At 33.4% G+C, this 19,916-nt stretch overlaps 1 protein-coding gene across 7 annotated transcripts in view; it reads right to left on the reverse strand.

The window, feature by feature from the left end:
- Positions 1-8,287: 8,287 nt before the first annotated feature.
- Positions 8,288-19,916, reverse strand: part of LOC130663428 (zeta-sarcoglycan) — a 131,809-nt gene continuing 120,180 nt past the window's right edge. For all 7 annotated transcript variants that reach the window (XM_057462643.1, XM_057462644.1, XM_057462646.1 and 4 more), the window contains 3 exons: positions 11,670-11,859; positions 10,321-10,513; positions 8,288-9,161 (listed from right to left, as the gene is read on the reverse strand). In XM_057462643.1, coding sequence (XP_057318626.1) covers positions 8,801-9,161; positions 10,321-10,513; positions 11,670-11,859 — 744 coding nt within the window. In that variant the 3' untranslated portion in view covers positions 8,288-8,800. The remainder of the gene's footprint in view (positions 9,162-10,320; positions 10,514-11,669; positions 11,860-19,916) is intronic.

The raw sequence follows: 19,916 nt of genomic DNA on the forward strand, positions 1-19,916 counted from the left end.
TCAAAAGCTTCAACAAAACTTTTAAATGTCCTTCCGGAAAAGACTTTAAAATGTTTTTCATTGATTTTTATTGTCACAAACCGCATTATGCTTTGCGCGAATCATTCGTACATCTCTCCCCGCTCTCCCTCACTAAGCCATCAGGTAATTTTATTTATTTATTTATCTACTCAATATTTAAAGACGACTTTTCCTTAATTTTTATTAACACAGTCGAGTTTTATTTACAGGCATTTAGTCTTTCTACAGATCGTACCAAATCGGTTGTATATAAATTCATTGAAGAGACATACGGGGTCTAGTCCGTGAGCCAGAGGGAGCGAGTGAAAGATCTCTGGCGAAGCTGAAATAGAAAGAGCCTCGTAAATATTTGAACGACACCACTGGCAGACTACTTACGAAACTTCCGGCATACGACAACAGACCATTAGTCGGAGCTTTTCTACGTTATCTAATGCCATTGAGAATTTGAGAAACGTTTTGCTTACCAACAATACTAAACAACTCACAGACATTTATTGTCGAGTCAAGTTACTGATCGCTGTCAATTCGTGAATCTTCAAAGATTTTTTATATCACAACAAATTGACATCTACATTGATATTTCTTATACTTAACTCAATTTATTTAACAAAGTATGTCTGGATGAAAATTTTAATGAAATAAAAAAAAAGGATAAATTCCCTCGGGCATATTGAGACATCAATAGCAAGCGAAATAAATAAAATAAAAAAGGGTTTGTTAAAGTAGATTTGACAATTAGTGTTGAAGCTGTCAAGTGTTTAGGTATGCATTGGGTTTCGGAGCGTAAATTCTCGTTATTCAGAGCTTCAGAGATGCTGTGGAGATTGTAGGGGTTTTCGGTGGCGGTTGCTCGTGAGTTATGAATTAACTGTCACCAGGTCTTTGATTTGTGGTGGCACTCGTTTGCTTATTCTGTCTCTCTCATCTGATCGTTTAGATCTCTTCGTTCAAATCCCACCTTTGGACCTTTCTCCTTTACAGCTTTTTTACATTTTTTAATTCCAAAGCAAAACGAAAAATCGCTTGAAAATCAGACACGTTTTACCTTTCCTTTTAACTACACTTTTTTATTTTCTCTTCTCTTCTCTACTCTTTCCTCGTTTTATTTTATTTTTTACCTTCCTTCTCGTGGTTCTTTTTTCTTCACTTACGCCGACCTTTCATCTTTTTTTTTCTCCACCGCTGGTCTTTTTTCAATGAAACGCTCGATTTGCCTACGTTTGATTGATTGAATGCACTTGCTTCTATTTTATGCCGGTAAAACTATAAAAGACCTCATAATTACACCGCGAAGCTCAATTTTAATTAAATCAAAATTTTATTTTAAATAAAATATTTGTTACACTGTAAAAAGAGCGGTGTTAAAATGAAATTACACTGGTGTAGAAGGCGTAATTCGGCGGTGTAAAAGCGGGTTAAGCTGCATTCGCTCAGAGTATTAGCTTTGGGAAGCTTATGAAACGCAAAAAATATCGTGAAACACACACACGCACTCGAACACGCGTATACGCACACATACACACACGCGCAAACTCACGAGCGCACACACTCACCCATACGCGCCCACATATGCACACATTCTCAAAGTAAAATATTTTAACACCAGAAAATTTATTTTAACACCGGCGGCGGCTTTGTTCTCACACCGCTTTTGGGGTTAAAATTTAACACTGCCAATTTTAACACCTACACCGCTTGGACTTACCCGGGTGATTTTTTACAGTGTATAAAAATATGTGTCACTCTGTAAATTTTATTCCAGCTGCGTAAAACACCAGACATTAAGAACAATCAAGTAATTGAAGTGGAAAAAAAAAAAATAGTTTGAAACATGATTAATAATTTGAATGTAGGATGTATAAAAGTTTGTCTTTTATCAACTCCCAAAGAGTACAAAGTGTTGCATCTTTCACGTCTGAAGCATCGATTCTTCCTAACTTGCTTCTAGTATAATTAATTAAGTTAATTATATTGCAAAGTTTAGTATCTCGCGCATCCGCTTGACGTTTAAAATAAGTATAAATTTTTATCCTCTGTCAATTTATGGTTGATTTAATTTATAATAACTTTTTTTACGTCAATTTTAATAAACTAAAATAAAATAATTAAATTATAAATAATACATTGCTGAGGTATTATATTAATACTACAATAAATATGAATTTACTTAATATATGAAATATAATAAAATGTTGTATTACTGTCAGAGTTGGGGTGGATATTTTTTTAAACCCGGATTTTTTCAATTAGCGAGCAATTACAATGCCACCGGCTGTCGGTTATTATTATTCAAAACAATAGATTGCGAGATACCGTAAGCTCTTTTCTCAGCAATTGTATTCATCATTATCATTGCGAAATTCATTTACATAAATTATCAAAAAATAATAATAATTTAAATGAAAATGAAAGTAGAAAATTTAAATGAGAAAAATATTATTAAAATAATGATGTAGGAAATATTATTTTTCATTCTGTAATAATACTTATTATCGAGTTTGACGTGTTTTTTTTTTCTCATTCTCCAGGATGTCATTATAGAATAAATTACATTACGGTTATTATTATTATTTTTTTTTCTAGCAAATCGATATTTTTATTTGCGTTAAAAAAATAGCAAACGATCACGAATCACGGTCGTAGTAAAGAGTTTTGTTACTTTGTAGAAAAAATCATTACACTTACATGAGGATGTAAGTAGTAGGTACCGAGTATAATCAGGCAAGTACAGGGTAAATGAAAAAGTGCGTGTCGTTCTTGGTTATAGTTACAAATTGCCCTCATTTCTGCTCATTTATTTTACAGAAAAAAAAAAGTGATAATGATAAATAAATATCAAATGATTTCTATTGACTAGATGAGATAAATTTGTTAATTTAAAAGGAAAAGTGAATTAGTAGAATAAAAAAAATTGATTAGCCCCAATAATTAAAAATAAATGAGATCGTAAAGAGATGACGTGGCTGCTTTGTGTCTTGACGAACGTTAATTTGTTTCTATACCACGAAACGGGAAATAATGTGTTGGCTGCAGGGTTCCTCCGGACAAAATTACTATTTGGGATGTAATTTGGTAGTAGAGAAATGGGATCCACATAGTTGAGATAGAGGGGAGTCTGAGTGTTGTATGTAGAATGCGGAGAAGTGATGGTACATTAATGGGGAAAGAGTAAAGGGTTTTCGGCTCCAGGTGTAAGAGAGGATAAGGACTTGTCTTAGATGGGGAAACAAAGTGAGACAGAGTGGTCTGATAGTGTGTGCAGTGTTTGTATAAATGCAGGGTAAGAGGGATATATCAACAGCTCGTTCTACACTAACTAGACAAGGCGAAGAGACTCGAAAGATATTGCATCAGTGGGGAGATGATAACACGGCGACGGTGCATTAAATTGCATCCGGTCGTTTCAGGAATTTAGAACCCCCAGTATACATACTTAGAGTTTACTGCTGTACTTTTTCTTCATAACCTATACGATAACTTTTTTTTTTACCCAACATGTTTATCCCGCGCTTTGTTTATTTAATTAATTGGCAGTAAGTGAAATTTACTAAGCACTTTATAAAAATAATATGCCAAGTATTTATTCAAAGCAAAGTAAAGAAAAAGTAAGACAGTGTGTTACTGTAATTAAATTTAATATAAAGTATAATTGATACGAGTGTGTGTTGATCCCAGTTGGAGTGTGACAAGGGGTTAATTTATCCATTTGGCGGTTCTAATCGAACGGAGAGCCCTCGAGGTACAAGTGTCCTTCACCCTCACTGCTGTACACAGACAATTTCTCTCCTCTGGTTAACTTTCGTTCGTTAGTTGCCGCCCAACTCCACTTATCTACCCCTTCTCTTCTTCATCTCCGGCAGCTTTTCAGACTGTAAGTAGAGATAGTAAAGCTCGAATAGTAAGTAAAGTTGAGGCTTCATGACGCTTCCTTCTCTTCTGCTCTGTCCTCGAGAGTTTAACGCAAGCAACAGCCTGCTTCCGTCGTTACTATATAAATATATGTATTTATATACTTAATTTGCATCAGCGCTTAAAATAAATGCACCATCAGCACCCAAAGATCTAGAGATAATCCTCGAGTGTGCAATATGTTTGTGTACAAATCATAAACCAACCACAAGTACCTAATACCCTTGTTTCATTTGAATATTATAATATGCTGGGTTAAATATAACATTCATTACTTTTATCACTCTCAATATATTTTATTAACAAAATGGATAATGAGGGTATAGTTATATATTTATAAATTTATTAAAATGTAATTGAAATGGGGTAAGTTTGTTGAGCAGCCTCGAGGGCAATCAAGGGCAGTGGCACTGCATATCTATTCAGGATTTCATGTCCCGCAACATAACAGACGAGACAGCTCGTCCAGGCGCACTTTGCATTAAATTATAAACTTACCCAGTGGAAATTGTTCTATCACATGTAAACACGGATCGCATATTTGACCACCAGATGAGTGAGTAATTCCACTGGATCCTTTTATCCATTTAGCCCTTTCTGTCTCCGTCCCTTTAGCTACTAATGCATCTGTCTTTTCCGAGTTAAGAGTCAGTTGGATAATTTACATAAAAGTGAATTTTGTGTTGTGCAAAAGGAAATAAATAGGCTGCAAGTTAAACGAGGAAATGTACAAATATGATTAAAGCAACTTTATCAAACAAACTAATACTAATGCCAACGAAAAGTTGCCGTCTCTGGTACTTTCAGTGAGTTTATGTTTATCTTTGAAGGTTTCCCGAGTCGAAATTTAGAGCCCATTTTGAACCTTCTAAAGTCGGATCTATTTCGGACTTGGAGGTTCAAAATAGAGTCTGTTTCCATGTTAAATTAGGTCCGATTTTGGTCCCTGAAGGGCTACAAATTTCCGTTTTCAGCACTTTAGGGTTCAATATAGGATCTGATGAAAATTAAAATTAGGTCCTATTTTGAACCTCTGAACCCTATTTTATTGTTATAATAATAGATAGATAGATAGAAATTTTGTTTATTTGGCCATGGAGTCTAAGCTCCTTGCTGCCATCCTTTATACATTTAATTACAATTTTTGTATAGTATAACAATCGAGTTTCATACATCATTGCGATTATTGAGTAATTTACATTTATAAATAATTAATTTTAATCTCAATTTAGAACAATTTTTAATAATATTCATATTATTAATATCATTAGCATTATTAATATTATGATTAATAATAATCTATGTTATTCTGGATTTTATTTGCATTTACAATGGTTACAATAATTTCAATTAAAATTATCAAAATATATAGCAAATGCTGTAATAGTTCAATTTTTTATAATAAATTAATAATAATGATAATAATAATAATAATAATAATAATAATAATAATTAATTTCATATAAATTTCGTTGTGTGTTAAAAAAATAATGCTTACAATTAATTTTAAAAAATCTTTAATTTTTTATATCATCATAAATAATTTAATTATAATGAATCGAAATTTACTACAAGACTAATATTGTCGGACTTGAAGGTTCAAAATCGGACCTCTCAGTGATTTTTCGGACCTCTGGTTTAAAAGTCGGAGCTAGAGGACTACAGGGCTCTCAATCAGATCTATTTCGGGCTAGAGGGACCTATATAGGCTCTAAATTTCGACCCGGGTTGATATCCCAGCTTCAGTAGGATAATTATTATTAATTTATTCTTTTCCATGTACAAATAAATTTATGAAGAGCATTTTATTTAAACGCATATAATTAATCTGAGTATCTACAGATATGTAGAATGTATGGAAATGGTGTAAAAGGTGTATTATTGTATCGCGTGGAACAATTTGCATGAACGTAAACCGTAAAACCACACGTTCGTTCGGGCGTTACCTAGATATCCCATGGTCTAAATAAGCTTGCTGGCAATTATAAATACACTAGGACGTGCGTCGAGTTCGAATCGAATTTTGTATTTTACTCGTCGCGCTTGATCGACGAACCGTGACTTCCTGCTCTCACCCAATGCACAAACTATATAACGCCCTGGTGCTTGCACACGACGAAAATATCCGGACGATACGTTTACGGAATTTACAGTGTGACAGAAATACCCAGGATTCGGGAGATAAAAAGAGACAGATAATTTCTGTTAGAGTATGACCCTGTGTATGTAGTGTCCTTTGTACGTGCGCACGGGGAAAGAGAAAGCGGCATGGCGGTACGTACCACCCATTTCCACGTACCCCGGGAGCCACTAATTCGTATTTAAAGCTTTATCGGACGTACCCGTACCCCGTCCAACAATTTCACGGTTCACAAGATCTGTGAACCTCTATATACTCTTTTCCCCGCACTTTATATCCCCGAGCACGCTTCCTACTGATACTCGCCATACAATCCGTTCAAAATTTCCATTGTCTGCGTATACATTAACTCTTCCAATCAAGTGTCACTTCTACATCAGACTTTACATGCTATTGGATTTTTACGTTTCTTTTTACTTTGTTTCAAAAAGTTAAATAGGGTAAATTTAGTCGACAACGACATTCCCGATCTAGCCCAGGTCAAAAATAAAACTTTATTCAGGCTCGCTTCGCCTTATTTTCTTTTGAAGTTATCGATTCGCCGACGATTTTTCGATAAGATTTCGACTTTTTCGACTTAAATTAAATTATTTTCAACTTTTTTCATCTTAGTTTCAACTTATCCGTCTTTACTTTGAGCACGATAGTCATTCGCTTTACTTTCGCCTTAATATATCAAAATTATTTCACCTTAATTTTGACTTTTTCGCCTTATATTTTAAGTCGAATAAGTCTAAATCAAGTCAGTTTCGACTTGATTTCAACTTTTTCGTCTTAAATTGTGACTAAGTAAGCTAGTTAAGTCAAAACCAAGGTTGAAACTCAATGTATTTCGTATCTCCGTCGAGTTTGTCTTGTGAAAAACGGCTCCCAATTTCGACTTGGTAAATCAAGTTTTATTTTTGACCCGGAAGAACAAAAAATTTTTGAACTCCAAGTAAATTTAGCTTGAGCAAGACGAGACAGTTGTGAAAATAAAAATGTCTCTGTTGATAATTTATTATTCAGTATGTTTTTAAATTAACTTTTTATAACGATTATATAATTCATGATCCTTGTAGACTCTCATTTATTCATTCAACCGAGTTTAATGTTTTCATTCGACTGATGTTAATTTATGTCAACTTGAATATCCCTAGTTCTTTATCTTAATCTCAATGTCATTCTCTAAAATATCCTTTTATGTGAATTGTCCCCTCGTGCGCCCAAGCTTCAACTACTGCTATTGCTACTTCTACCTCTAGTATACTTGGCCGCACTTTGTTTCTTCTAGATGCAATTTTAATCTCGAATTCCGAGAAAATTACCTCGACGTCAAAGCTCCTTAAGCGGCTACTGCGAGATTGCTTTGGAGAACTGTCTCACTGCTTGATGCAAGACTATCAACTTTTCACAAAATATACATATATACATATTGCTACGTCCACTCAAATAATGCATTTTTAAACTGTCGTATACTTAAACAAATTAGCATCCATTTTTTCTAATAAACATCAAAATCTAATTTTCAAAATTTTTGATACTCTTTAAAGAAAAAACGAGTTTGAAAAAAATTTTACTTGGACGTCCGGATGTCTGTATGTATTAACTCTTTTGGGATGTAGTCAGAATAACTGCCGAAAAAATTATCGTATCGAGAGCGGTTTTTTTTTTATTTTGTTCAGAATTTTCTCAAGATGAACCCTTTCGATATTCACTATCGTAGTTTCTATCGTTTTTTAAATATTAAATTAAAAGTGATGACTGATAGCATTTTTGTATACAAAATCCTGTGTATGTTTTTTTCCACTGGTGCTACTTCTGACGGATATTTTTGAAAACCTCATATATATAGATATACTCTGTTGTGGCCGTTGTGGGCCTTTTACCGGTGCTGCATTCAGACGGCTTTTTTTTTTGCACAACTCTTTTTTACTTTCTTTCTATTTTTTTGACGTCAAATGTTGACATAAACAGTAGCGTGATAGTAAAAAAAATTTTTTTTTGTTCTACTCTGTAATTGAGGAGTATAATTGAGGAATACAAGTTATTTTGACTTTAAAATTAAATAAGCGTTATGAGGCGTGCACTTTTGGATTTTCCAAACTTTTTAAACTTACCTTTGATTGGTCTTGGCATTTCGACATTGAAGTGCAGTCAAGTGCCAACGTGATGATTATAATAAAGTGGTAATAATTAAAAAAAATAGAACAAATTTTTTAATTATAATTTCGTTTTATTGATATACAAGATATACATCGTGGGGTAGGCTCGGTGCCATAACGGCATTAAACGTGAGCACTCAGTGCTCAGATATGTCTCCAAGATATTATTATTAATATTGTTATTATTATTATATTTATATATATATATATATATTTCTTATTTATATATTATTACTTAATTAAATTAATTTATTTATACTAATGTTCATTCGTCATTAAATATTATTTGTTTAAAATTTACAGTTGTGTATCAAAACACTTATTGATTTATAAATAATAATCTCTTAGACCAACAGTTTGTGTTGTTTATTTACTTGTTTGTTTGTATGTTTGTTTGTTTGTTGTTAGCAAAATCTAAAAGACGATATATTATTGAAGATATTAAATCATCAAGGATTTATTTTTCCATCAGAGTATCGTTATGCATACAAAACGATGAGTTTTTAGTTAGCGAAGTGGCGCGCTCCCCCGAGAAAAATAAATAACAAACAATAAATTCCCCGAGGGATCGCTTCAGTCGACATTAGCAGACGGTTTTGTCTGCTTGGCAGACACCTTCTGGTCTCGCGAGAAACAACTTGCCGCTGGCACAGACACAGAGCTGGTAGATATTTGATTCCCTCTGGTCACTGGAAGATCTCCCGTTTCGCGGTTGCTGCTGTTGCTGTTGCTGCTGCTGCTGTTCTCTGGTCGAGTGTCTCTGCACGGGCGTCCCCACTTTGAGATCCTTCAGGAAGACTGATTTAGCATCGAGTCTGATAGCGCCCTCGATGCTCTGAAGCGTCAGGTCCAACAGACAGGATGCTAAGATTTCACCTGCCCTTGATTCTATTACTATTCGCTCCGGTGCTTTTATCTCAAGTGCTCTCGTTGCTGACTCTAGCCTATCAACAGACAAATATTACTTTAATTATTTGGCAATCAAATTTATTCACAAGATATACTAATAATTGTCTTCCGGAACAATGAATTTATCGCGCAAACAGAACAAGTGTGTTATAGCATGTCTGATAATAAAACAGAATCATCAAAACAACAACAAGTTAACGCAACTCCGCATATATACAGCTCGGTATTCATTTGACTTAACGGATGTGTTGATAATTAAACTCGCTCGTAAGGTGAAAACTGATACTACCGGTCGTTTTGTTGCTCAGATACTATAGAAAATGTTATCCGTTTTCGTAGTCTGCTAGTCTCGATCCAATTGTTTCCCGTTAACTCGAACTCAAGCACACATTTTCCTCACAGTATTTCCTGTGCGACGTATACATACAGCTGAGACTAAATTTCAATTCTATGAATATAATTTAACGCCGAGAAAAGGTTTATTGTCCCAGTAAATTTCCACATTGATGCTGACGGTAATACAAGTCAATTAATAATTTATTTATTATTATTTATATCCGTCGGAAAAAATTTCTACTATTATTTTGTTTTGTACAGAGAGGTAATATTTGTTGGGATACATATATATATAGAGGATGATGTATAGATAGATCTGACGATTGAGAGGAAGCCGGGATACAGAAGGATGAATGCACAAGAAAAGATATCTGGGGTGTGGGTAGGGGATGAGAATGAGTAGGAAGAATGCAATGGTGAGTTTGGGTTCGGGATTCTTAGGTGAATGGCTTTGTGCCAATGGATAGAGTGGCTGGATCGAGGGATTCGTGAGTATTACGATGCGTTGTTATTCCTCTCTGGTGGCGTTCATCGTCTATAGTCTAGCTATTTTATGTGCTGGAGAATGACGAAGCGAGAAACGAGAACCAAGAAATGAGAACTTTATCACCGGGTAGTAAGTTGAATGATGCTAGATATGAAATGTTCAATTTTTATTCTCTCACGGTTCATTGAATTTATGCTTCTTTACTCATAACTGTTCAGATCTGCTGAATAATCCAATAAAAGCTTTTCATATTTTTATAACCTCCTATTGTAATCACTTGGTGCGATACCCAATAGCACAAAACTCGCGGAAGTTAGAGAATTTTTACTTAGTTATTCATTTTTTGTATTAATTTAGTTTTTTTTTCGTACCTCAGACTGTGCCCGGGCTCGGCTCGCACCAATGGAGTCTGCACACTTCCACGAAAGACAGCACCCCCGACCCCAGTTACTTTCAAGGTCGCAGCCCCTACGACAACTTGGTCTCGGTCTGCTGAGAAAAGCACACCGCCTCTGGGATCCGTTATCCGGAAGCCTTTTGATACGCAGTCTACTCGATCTTCGCCTTTAATTTCAAAATATAATTAATTATTTAACCAGATTAATAATTCAAAGAAATTTTTAATTTCCAGAGAGAGTAAAGACTGCACTGAAAAAAAAGTATAAGTCCCACGCTTATAAATTTAAGTGATATCGCAATACTTGGTATTGCGAATATACTTGTACCAAATATAAGTCTCAACGCAATATTTTTAAGCACTTCACATAAACTCGTTTAAGTCATACGCTTAAACCGAGTTTTAGCGCCACCGCAATACTCATATCAACACTACACTTAAATCCTTACAATCATAAATTTACAGAATTAGAAAAGAAAGGTTATGGAATTAAATATTGCTATGGATTAAAGAAATGACAATAAACCCATTTATTGATAACACTCGATGATAGGATGATAAATTCCACTCAGTTAATTTATTTTTCACCCAAGAATCCATAAATGATTATTACCGGGTCAAAAATAAAACTTGGTTTAGACTTGGTCGTCTTAAATCGTGACTAAGTAAGACCGGTTAAGTCGAAACCAAGGCGAGTTGCGTGAGTTCGCCTTGGTTTCGACTTAACTGGTCTCACTTAGTCACGATTTAAGACGACCAAGTCTAAACCAAGTTTTATTTTTGACCCGGGCGGGTTTTTAATCCCAATTATGTAAATAATCTTTTTAATGCTCTTAAGGGGATACGGTACCGGACCTCTTTCTCACACTCAGAAAAACAAACGGGACTGTCTTTGTTGCACTCGTAGAGTAAATGAGAATTTTAAAACAATTTTTCTCGGAGACAAATTAGAATTTTTGAAAATACGAAATTTCTAGCTCTTTGTGAAGGCTTTAAAAAACGCTAAAGACTCTCTATTTTAGGTTTCCAATGTTTGTCCGTAAATTAAATTGAATTGAAAATCGGTTACCGTTATCCCTTAAGAACGATGTATAGGTTAAAGGTATAATATAAACACGGGGAAAAAAAATGCCAAATAACTTTTTTTACTATACTCTCTGGACTTGCTATAGTATTGTATGGAAAATATGTCACTCACTTAAACAGAGTATTGCGATAATACTTAAACTTTTTTATATCATATTCGCAATACCAATTCATTAAAAAAGTGTATACCAATAGGACTTAAACTTTTTTTTCAGTGTGAGTATAGCATAATCTTACTGAGTGTAAATCGTGCCAAGAGTCGGCCATCGCGAGCTCTGGCAGAGGCTGTAAAGTTGCTCCATGATTCGAGCACAAGATTCCTCCCCTTTCTTGATCTTACACTTGAGGCAATGAGAGCGTCCAGAATAGCGGCCTGGCCCCTGAGTTCGATGCCGCCTGGTACGATTTTTAACGAGCCCATGCCTTCCTAAAAAAATAAGAAAAGAGATAATTAGGACAGGTTGATTATTTGTTCACCGTGGGTCATGACATATGACTTGTTCCATCGACAATAGCTTCTTATGTAGCTTGCGATCATCCCTGCATGGCACGAGAGTTAGATTTATTGAGTTTGTATTGGATTCCGATGATTGGTTACTCGATTGGAAGCAATTGCCACGATGAAATTCAAACACACGAATAGTCTGACAATTCGAACTCTCGACTACTATCACATCTATCTCGACCGAGCTGTAATATACTCTATAGTATAGATAACAGTGCGCTCTGGGCTTTACATTATAATAAAAACCGCGGGAAGTTGACAGTGTATAGAGAAATCATTGACAAGATGATTTTGGAAGTAAGCCAGAAAAGTATACCGGAAGTCTTGCTGTTTATTCGCTACACGGAAAAATGAAAATATGTACATACAATATACATTTTTTTTGTTTATTACTATATCTTTTAGTAGAAGAAACCCCAAACAGCCCAAAGAAAAGTTAATTTTCTGAGTTCAGACCCAAATGAGGATGAGTGAGGATGGCTTCCTATGAAGAGTGGCCCGTAACTTTATTTCTGTTGGAAATAATTCAGCACAATATTAACATTTTTTTGTTCATTATGATGTCCTCTAGTAGGAAAAACCCAAAAAAGTCCTAAGATAAATTTATTTTTCGAGTAATCGATATCGGGCAGATGCGGGCAGATGACATTATCTACGTCTTTTTATGAAGAATGGTCTCTAATTTTCTTTCTGTTAGGAAAAGCCATCACAATATAAACGTTTTTTGTTCATTGTAATGCCCTCTAGTAGAAAAAAATGCAAAACTTCCTGGGAAAAATTTATTTTTTGAGTAATCGACATCAGACAGATGACACTGTTTATTTAAAGACGAATCTAATTTTTTTTCACAACATCAAGTCCTGAGTATGAATTATATATGGAATTTGAATGGGATGACTATGGGATTTCCATAGAATTTATTTTAAGACGATTCTAATTTTTTTAGCTCAAGGAGCTCGAATATAGCGGAAAGTTTTAGGGCTGGCCCGCAGGGTCAACCGATAGACCGATTTTTTTTTATTATTACGGAAAGTGGGCCGTAACTTTTCTTCTTTTGGGATTAATGCTACACAACATAAACGTTTTCTCTTTATTATGATGCTTTCTACACGGGGAAACAAATAGTGGGTATTTTCTTGATATTCACATAGAGAAAATTTCTATGCTGTCATAGTAAGAATCTCTATTTCAACATAGGAACAATCCGTAGGTAAAAATATATATTTTCCATACATTATATATATATTTTTCTATGTTACCATAATTATTCCTTTACTTTTAAATGCATTAGCGTCTTTATTAGCCTCTAGTTCATTAATTTCAATTCTATCATAAATTAATGTGAACTAAAAAATATCTTCGCTATTAACTGTCAATATTCTCATCGGGCATTGAGTTTTAAACCAAAAAAAAAATGATTGACATATTATTTTTCCACGACTCTGATGTTATTAAACTTGGAAATCCCAGTTAACTTTCTTTGTACACGGGGATATTTAACGGCCGCCCAACGATTTGCTAAATTGTTCAGAAAATTATACGGTCGCTCTATTCCAACGGAATATCACTGACGGCGATTCTATTCTACTCCAAGTACCACAATTATCTGCACGATCGATTCCTACCCATACATTCCATTATATCGTTTGATTTATTTAGATATTTTTTACAGTGGACCCAAAGGACGGCGGACTATTAACGTTTTTTTTTTTTTTTTCATAAGAAATAAATAACTTATAAGATATATTTAGTAATAAATAATTCAAAATAGATTTATTCGGAGGATTATTTATTAGTTTGCATGATTATTTATTCAACGATCAGTTATATCTCACGTCAGATTGCCGGTATGATTTCGGATTTACACATACATGAATACACTCGATCAAATGATGACCGATAATTATGAGAATTAATTGACTGTATGTCCGGTTACGCTGCCACGGATTATCGTCGCTCTCGAACGAAAATTCAATAGGCCACTTTCCACTTATTTCCATTTAATTTTTTTTTTTTCTTTATAAATCATCATTTAATTTTTTTTCTTTCAAAATTCGCTTCCATTCAGTAAAATATTTTCCACTATTTTTACTAGTCAATAAAGTATTTAAATTTCCATTTATAAATAAAAGAAAACTGGTTTTGATAAATAAATTTAAAGCGGAAAATCCAGTCGAGTTTGAATTCAATTATCCTGGAATTTTTTTATAATTTTTCGGCCGTTCATTGCTCATTCCTCGTTAAGAAGTTTACTCAAAGTCTTACGACCGGTCATAACAATAACTGCGAGGAGTTAAACTCGAAAAAAAAAAAAAAAATCAGCAGCTAAGAGTGAAATAGCGATAGTCGTTGGACTTTCACGAGCATTTAACGTTTTAGTTTCACAGCGTTGTTATCCAGAACTCATCCTATATATATACATATATATTTAGTATAAGAGAAACTGGAGCTTGAGTTTTAAACATAAGTACTCTTACTTGCTAGTTTAATTGAGCATCATCTCGCACCTCGATTGCTCCATTATTAAAATTGACTAAAATTTTCATACGTCACTTTTATTTTATTAACTTTATTTTTCCGAGTCAAAATATTAGACGTAAATTGAACGTTCTTGACGTTTTAAACGTAAGTTGAACGTTTTCAACGTTTTAAACGTAAATTGAACGTTTTGGACATTAAAAACTCAATTTGACAGCTTTCAACTTATTCAGAACGTAGATTGGAGTACACAGTAAAAAATATTGTGTATTTGTGTTAAAAACGGTCCGTGTTAAATTTTTTGTGTTGATTATTTTGTGTCAAATCAACACAATTCTTTGTGTTACTTTAAAATTTTCAATCGATCTCCTATTCAACACTTTAAAAGTGTTACCTAGTACAAAAATCGATATTATCAACATTTATTAAGTGTTACTTTAAAATTAACACAAAAAAAGTGTTGAAACGACAGTTGAATTGTGTTAAAAAAAATGTCTTCCTTCTATTCACGCGGAAAGCATCATTAAGTATCAGTTTTGCTTGGTTAGTTATTGTTTTTGTGACATTAATTTTATTTATTTTTAATTGGACATAAAAAAATTAAGTTGACAAAGTTCATGATTCGTATAGTTTAAAAAATAAAAAATATTTAAAAAATTGAATCTGTAGCTTTTTTACTTTTCTACATGCGCATATTTTTATTTTTTTTTCGTAATTGATTTGTTGATAAAAAAATTCAAAAATTGTTAACTGTATGCTAATAACTTTAAGATCATGTTTACTATCACAAAATAGTTCAATGTCAAATAATAATTGTTGACAATTTTGATAACCTAAACATAATCCATGGTACAAATATAAAAGTTAACATTTTTTTTTGTGTCACCATTAACATTTAAAAAGTGTTGAAGTTACTTCTTATATTACTCGAATTTTGTGTTGAAATTTTAACACATATTTTGTGTTGAAATTCAACACAAATTTTGTGTTGAAAAATAACATAAATATTATGTGGACCGTTTCTAACGCACAAATTGTGTTGATTTTAACACAATATTTTTTACTGTGTACCGAAAAATTTTTTTCAACGATTTTGTACTCCTGGATTATAATCACGCCAATTCCCTAAAATTTTGTCCTCCGCCTTTCTGGCTCTTAAATAAAAAATTAGTATTTTGAAAAAAAATTTTTTTCAGTTTCATAATTCTATCTCTAACACTATTTATTTATACCTGTTCATATATTATAAGATCAAGGTTATGAAAATTGTGATTACAAATATTGAAATAAATTAATTAATGTTACCATTAAACTAAAATCATAGCTCATGAAATTACCAATTTTTTACGAACCAAAATACAAAACAATCATTCAATTTACTTTTAAAACGTTAAGAACGTTCAACTTATGTCTAATATTTCGATTCGGGTTTCAGTCTAGCCATGAAATATTTTATTTAAATATATTTTTACACTATGTATATTAAATAAATTTTAATTAATGGAAATGAATGAAAAGACGAGAAGAAGAAAAAAATGTGGTTAGTTTGGAAGTTCGCGTTGGAATGGATAGCGTGAGTAATTACGAGCAATTTCATACATCGACGATACTAACAGGATCCAGGTGAGTGAGAGAGAGAAAGAAAGAGAGGGAGAGGGTGAGTGTGCGTGTGTTTTACAGATTTAATCCAGAGTCGGGGTGTGACGATGAAATAACGCAAAAGTGTCTACGGTTGCGGAGAGAAATAGTGCATGAATAGGTATAAAATATATGTTGGAATGAATGAGAAGCATAGAGGGAACGAGAAAGAGTAAGGGGGCGAGGGTAAGTGAGTAATGCAGTACCTGTATAAACACTAGAGCTGCATTACTCGAGTGAGAAGTTAGACGGAGAGTCTGTCCGACTCTGGATAATTATATGGAGTAGATTAGTCCACATGCAGTTGTGCAGGGTGACTGAAAAGGATTAGTAGTTGTAATTACATGAGGAATAAAAAGTCAAATAGTAAACGAAATACCATTAAATATATTTAATGACTGTTTCAGTGAATAAACTTTTAATACTGTCTGATAAATATATTTTATTAAAATTGTTTAATTAATTTAATTGAACTGATTGCAAAGCACTGAATATATTTGAATTTATATAAATATCACATTTAATATGGCATTTAAATTAAAATGACCAGAGTTGATTGCAAAAATATATCGATAATTACACACTCGATATTAATTAAAAAGTAAGTAAGTAAACAAGTTAAAAAAAAAACGAATGACAAAATAGTGTAATAACGAGACAAATAATCGTCTGCATGTCTGTACGCTCAACCACTTAGCCTTATTTTATTCATGATAAATATTTTTTATCTTGCAGTTGCGACAATTGAATAAATGTCGAGGGTCCGCCTGGCGTCGGAGTCGCTCGAGGGCATCATTAAGCCCAGCATATCCATGCTTTCGCAAATGTATATATTTCTTCCCAGTCCAGAAGGGACACCCTCTCCCGTCCCATCTCTTTCCACTCTGTCTTTGGTTCTTTTTACGAACCTTAAACCTGGAGGCGCATTAAATTATTACTATTCTCTCTATCTTTTAATTAATCTTTGTCTCGAGCTACAGGTGAGTCTTTTAACGTCTGACCAAATGCAGACATTCATAATTTTATTTTTTTTATTTTTATTTTTATTATAGCCGGTGCTTTTGGTTATTATTAAATCCACCAAAGAGGTTAAACTCTAAGTATTAATAATACGCGTACTTGAGTTGCGTTTTTTTACTCGGTATAATAAAAGCTCTACATGTAATGCTCACAAGTAACTTAAGTAATTACCAGGTTTTAAATGAGACTTGCATGTGGGTATATATGAGGATTCATAACAACAATAAAACTTGTTGAGCTTTTTTTAAGAACTCGCATAAGACACAAGACTCTTTACTTAACCCGCGAGAGTCACTCGTACTCTTACGGCCTCAGGTGCTCGTCTTTATAAACATCAACCACTCCAAGCACATGATTTGAGATTTAAAAGTCATGTTTGTTAATATTTCTAGGCTTACAAACAGGTTTTAAAAATTTTAAGATTTGGAAAATCCAAAAGTCTACACCTCGAACGCTAATGTTATATTTTTAAAAATTGAATTTCAAAAAAGTTTTAATCACTCAGGTTTTTTTCATAGAAATTTCCATGCTAAATATGCGGTAATTAGTCAACAAAAAAAGTAAATAAGATATGGAGAACATTCCTCATATAAATGGTTGCAGTGCGTGTTTGTTTACATGTAAAACTGACGGTTTTAACAGTAATGATTTATTATAAAAAAATTATAAGGACTACAGTAGTGATTTTCGAAAGAAACCTTCTCTGCAGAATTCTGAATATTGTGAAAAAAAAATTAAGTCATTTTCGAGATATACACTGTAAAAAATTGGGGGTGAATTCGGAGTCTTAAAAAAATCACTCCGCATGCGGAGTGAATTGGGAGTTTTTTTAGCGGAGTGATTTCGGAGTGACCCGGATTTTATTTCACTCCTAATTCATTCCAGTCCGGAGTTTTTACATTTAAATAAATTTATATTTAACTGTTAAACAGTGTGTGTGCGAGTGTGTGTGTGTCAGCGAGTATGTATTTGCGTGTATGTGTGTGTGTGTATCCGCTGTTCAGTAATATAATAAGCGAGTTTTTACTTCGATTTTATTTAGTGGAGTCATTTTTTATTAATGATATTTCCAAAACTCCTCTTCGGAGTGAATTTCACTCTGAGGGGAGTGAATAATTAGAAATTCATTCACTCCGGATTTAATCCGCATTCACTCCGAGAATTATTTACAATGTATCCATACCACGATCTTTTTTTGAACCACAGACTAACGGACGTCCGCGATAAATTTTTTTCATATTAACACGTATCTGACAACTTAAAAAAAGTATTAGGCTTATTAGTGTTCCCTCTTTATATTGATGTGCTTTTCATAACGTGTAAGTGTGATATAAAAATAATATATACAGTTTAATGTGATGAAATCGCATGACCTTGACAAGTCACTACCAAGCGCAACCTCTCCACTTGGCGTTCGAGCCGTGCAAAATTCAAAATTTTCCGCTAAAGTATTCATCATTTATATCTATCGGCTCTACGAGTGCGCTGGCTCTTTATAGATATGGATTGTATATTCAAAATTAATGGCGCCTTACTGGATGTATTTGAGTGTGTGCTGGTAGTTGGTGATTCTAGGTGCTTTAATAGATATATGTCCTTTGTATTGGTACTCGGCAGGTGGGTAAAGTGTCTATTGTACATGGGTTGAATGAACTATACAGATAGTAGAGGTAGAGGTTTATATGAGAGTTGGTTTTGTATCCTTGGTATTAGAGTAGGCGGGCTATCTACTCGGCATGGGCATGCATGTAAGCCGTTAGTGCCAATATACCATACTAGCCGGCATAACATTATATTGTGTGTTCCATACTGGTGTGTATGTGAAAATGTCGACTCCCGGGCAACTGAATATGCGGAGAGAATGTTTCAAGATTTTCGGGCTGGAGGCGCAGTAATTGCTGGTTATTTAAGATCGGTATTAAGATAGGTACTTGCACCAACTTTATGAGAAACAGCGGTAGTTAAATTTATATCAGCATTTTGCAATATTTTATTTCAATAAATTTATTTATTATTTAAGTAATTATAAATGTTTATTATTATGCACCTGGGTCACGCATTATTGCGGTGATTTATTTAAGTTCCGAGCGGGTCTTAGTTGAATTTTCCAAATACCGAAATATTTTTATTCCAAATCCTGGTGATTTAATTTTTGTCAATGAATTTATATATGTATATATTAAGTATTTGTAGATTTAGTACTGCGGCAGTTAACTTTTCCACTTTTGTCACATGCGAATAGGATATGAAAGGATGAACGCCGAAGAATTTTAACCGTCGAAATATATTGCATCTTTTTTTTTGCATACGAAAATTTATGTAACTTTTTTCTGCATAAGTTTATTTTATTTTTCATCCTCTCAGCTTGTCAAATCCCCAGATATTTAAATAGCAAAAAATGATTTCATGAATATAAAGTATTATTTTTTTTATTATTATCATTATTATAACTATTTTATATATTTTTCATTGATTTATTAATTTTTTTACGCGACCACGATTCGAAGGATTTATAAATATATTACAAGGGCATATGGAAGTGATATACGAGAATGGAAAATTATATTATTTTTTATTTTATCAGAAACAAGATAATAATGCTCTTAAGGCAGTAAAGATCTTGGAAGTGAGTCGAAGGTTTAAAAGCATAAAGAAAGTAAAAAGTGTCGGCTAGGCGGTACTACAAGGTGCAGTCATACAAGGCACGAAAAATAGCAATAGAGGGGATAAGAAAAATAAGTATTAGAGACCTTACATTTCCCATGGGGTGTTCTTCGTGATACTAGTGGGTACAGCCTCTCTTCACTTACGGATTGATACTCAATTCCCGTCGAATTTAGTCT

Source organism: Microplitis mediator, chromosome 2, assembly GCF_029852145.1.
Source record: "Microplitis mediator isolate UGA2020A chromosome 2, iyMicMedi2.1, whole genome shotgun sequence".
Taxonomy (NCBI): Eukaryota; Metazoa; Arthropoda; class Insecta; order Hymenoptera; family Braconidae; genus Microplitis; species Microplitis mediator.